Here is a 2,804-nt window from a genome sequence, read left to right on the forward strand (position 1 = left end):
CTCAGAACAGATCAGAAACGACGTCTAGCGCTCACACTGAGCCAGAAGCCACAGAACGGAACGTCATGTGTTCTGGATTAACTGTTTACATGTGGTAGTAGAAGGTCGTGTGTTCTGCATTATAATCGACAAATTATGAGTGACTCACCGCTCAGCAGCGATGAAGAAGTGCTAGTGCCATGTCTAGCAGTAAAGGCTGAAGAGGAGGAGAAAGAAGGGAAACCAGCAAGAAAATCAATGTGGATACATAATATATGCCAATCAAGGGAGGAAGAAGGGGAATATAAAACGTTATTCCCACATTTAAAACGGGACAACATGAAGTTCTTCCAATATTTCCGTATGAGCTACGAAAAATTTTGTGAACTACTATTACATATAGAAGCAGACATATGCAAAAAAGATAAAAACATAAGAAGCTGTATTTCAACAGAGGAACGGCTAGCTGTTACACTCAGGTATGTAATAAAAAGTTAGATTTAAAATAATATTTAATGTTATACACTTTATTTAATTGTTTACAATAATTCCTTTTGTGAAAACATTTATTACAGTTAACAAAAATAAACCAAAATATCTTTCCGTAGGCACACTGTTTTGCATGCTTTCAACAATATTTATTGTTACACATTTAATGAATGTTCACAATAATTCCTTTTGTGAAAACATTTATTACAGTTAACAAAAATAAACCAAAATATTTTTCCGTAGGCACACTGTTTTGCATGCTTTCAACAATATTTATTGTTACACATTTAATGAATGTTCACAATAATTCCTTTTGTGAAAACATTTATGACAGTTAACAAAAATAAACCAAAATATTTTTCCGTAGGCACACTGTTTTGCATGCTTTCAACAATATTTATTATTACACATTTAATGAATGTTCACAATAATTCCTTTTGTGAAAACAACTATTATAGTTAACAAACACAAACCAAAATAACTTTCTGTAGGCACAATGTTTTATATTTTTCCAACAATATTTATTGTTACACTTTTTATGAGTGGCTATACTGCTCCCTTTAATGAGTGGCTATACTGCTCCCTAGTGTAAGAACATGTGATTAACAAAATTTATAAATTTGTGTACTGATTATGATTAGTTTTGGATGTGTGAGGCCAGAAATGTGGGTTGTATTCGGTAGTAGACGGTGATACGGCCAGGAGCTGTGATGAACCTCCAACTGGTGCAAATGGTATTGGGTAGGGGGAATGTGCTTCATCAGAAGCTGGTGATGATGGTGATGTAAAAGGAAAAAATGTTAAACTATAACCTGAGAAGGTTGGTGATGGGGAAATATGATGCGATGGAGGTGAACTAAGGTTTTTGTATTCATATTCAGAGAGCAAAGAACTGATTCGAGCTTTTATTTCAACTTGTTGAAGGGGGGAGAAAGTTCTGACAGTTTCCTCAACCATTTTAAAGTATGCTGTTAGATGGTCTCTACCTGAACTCCTATGTGAAAAGTATGTTTTAATTATATCGTGAGCGGAAGCTGAAGTATTGCACTTTCTTCTTTCTGAGGATGATGTCCTAGCCTCTCTTTTAGTAGGGGGCGGAATACTGATATAGTCCGAAAGTGCGGCAGCGTCTTCTTCATGTAACTCATGCGGTTTGATGTCTCCCGACAACTCTTCATCATAGGTTCCTACTCCTGAGTCAGGGTTCTCGTCCTGCATCCCGATGTCTCCCAAACTACTTGTTTGAGGTCTTTTTTGCAGTACATGCGCCTTCAAAAAAGACATTTGTTGCTCATACCTCCATTGAGCGGCATTAACTGCTTTCTGGCCACTGACTGTTTTTTTCCTGTTCAATGTCTTTCTGTAGCAATCTCTCAACGAACCCCACTTCTTTTTCAACACTGGCACTGGAAAAATGGTAAGATTTAGCTTAAGCAATACATTTAAAATACAATTATGCTCTTTATTTTATTCACAATTGAAAGTGCGTGTATCTCTTTTTCAGATATCTGGGCCATGGCGGAACCTACAGGACACTATCATTTAGCTACAGATTAGGAGAGTCAACTGTTCGAGACATTGTTTACTCCACTTGTAAATCTATTTGGGAGAAATTGAGACCAATAGTAATGGCACCACCCGACATCTCGAAATGGGTACAAGTAGAAGAAGGTTTTGCAACTAAATGGCAGTATCCAAACGTAATAGGTGCTATAGATGGCAAACATATAGTGATAACAAAACCAAATAATAGTGACTCACTATATTTCAATTACAAGAAAGAATTCAGCTTTGTGCTGATGGCGCTAGTAGATGCTGATTGTAAGTTCATCATAGTAGGTATTGGAGCCCATGGGAAAAATAGCGATGGTGCCATCTTTAGAGACTCAAAATTAGGTAAAAGTTTGTTATCTAATACATTGAATATTCCGCCACCTAAAGCGTTACCTAACACAAATATTGTACTCCCTCATGTCGTGGTCGGAGACGAAGCCTTCCCACTAAATAAGAATATCATGCGGCCTTATCCAAGATCTCAGTTGGCTAATAATGAAGCAAATGAAATATATAACTACCACATTCCAGAGCTAGACCTGTCTCTGAAAATGCATTTGGCATCTTAACAAAAAAGTTCAGAATTTTTAGTCAGAAACTACAGATAACACCAGACGATGTTAATACTGTTGTTTTAGCAACCACGTGTTTGCACAATTTTCTACGAGATGATACACATCTTTGGGGCCCAGGTGAGTTTGAGGAAAAAGAAATACCTAAGGGAATTCAATCAATTTGTGGCGTGGGAGGCAATGCTATGTGTGAGGCATTCGACATTAGGG

At 36.9% G+C, this 2,804-nt stretch overlaps 1 protein-coding gene across 1 annotated transcript; it reads left to right on the forward strand.

Moving 5' to 3' along the window:
- The first annotated feature begins 2,096 nt into the window (after nucleotides 1-2,096).
- On the forward strand, nucleotides 2,097-2,591 carry LOC137642903 (uncharacterized). Its single transcript, XM_068375769.1, has one exon. It carries the CDS (start codon nucleotides 2,097-2,099, stop codon nucleotides 2,589-2,591), a length of 495 nt encoding a protein of 164 aa, XP_068231870.1.
- Nucleotides 2,592-2,804: the final 213 nt, after the last annotated feature.

This window comes from Palaemon carinicauda, chromosome 6 (genome assembly GCF_036898095.1).
Source record: "Palaemon carinicauda isolate YSFRI2023 chromosome 6, ASM3689809v2, whole genome shotgun sequence".
In the NCBI taxonomy this organism is placed as follows: Eukaryota; Metazoa; Arthropoda; class Malacostraca; order Decapoda; family Palaemonidae; genus Palaemon; species Palaemon carinicauda.

What these genes read in the sequence shown, in the direction of transcription:
- LOC137642903 (XM_068375769.1), top strand. Translation starts at nt 2,097, where the DNA reads ATGGCACCACCCGACATCTCGAAATGGGTACAAGTAGAAGAAGGTTTT.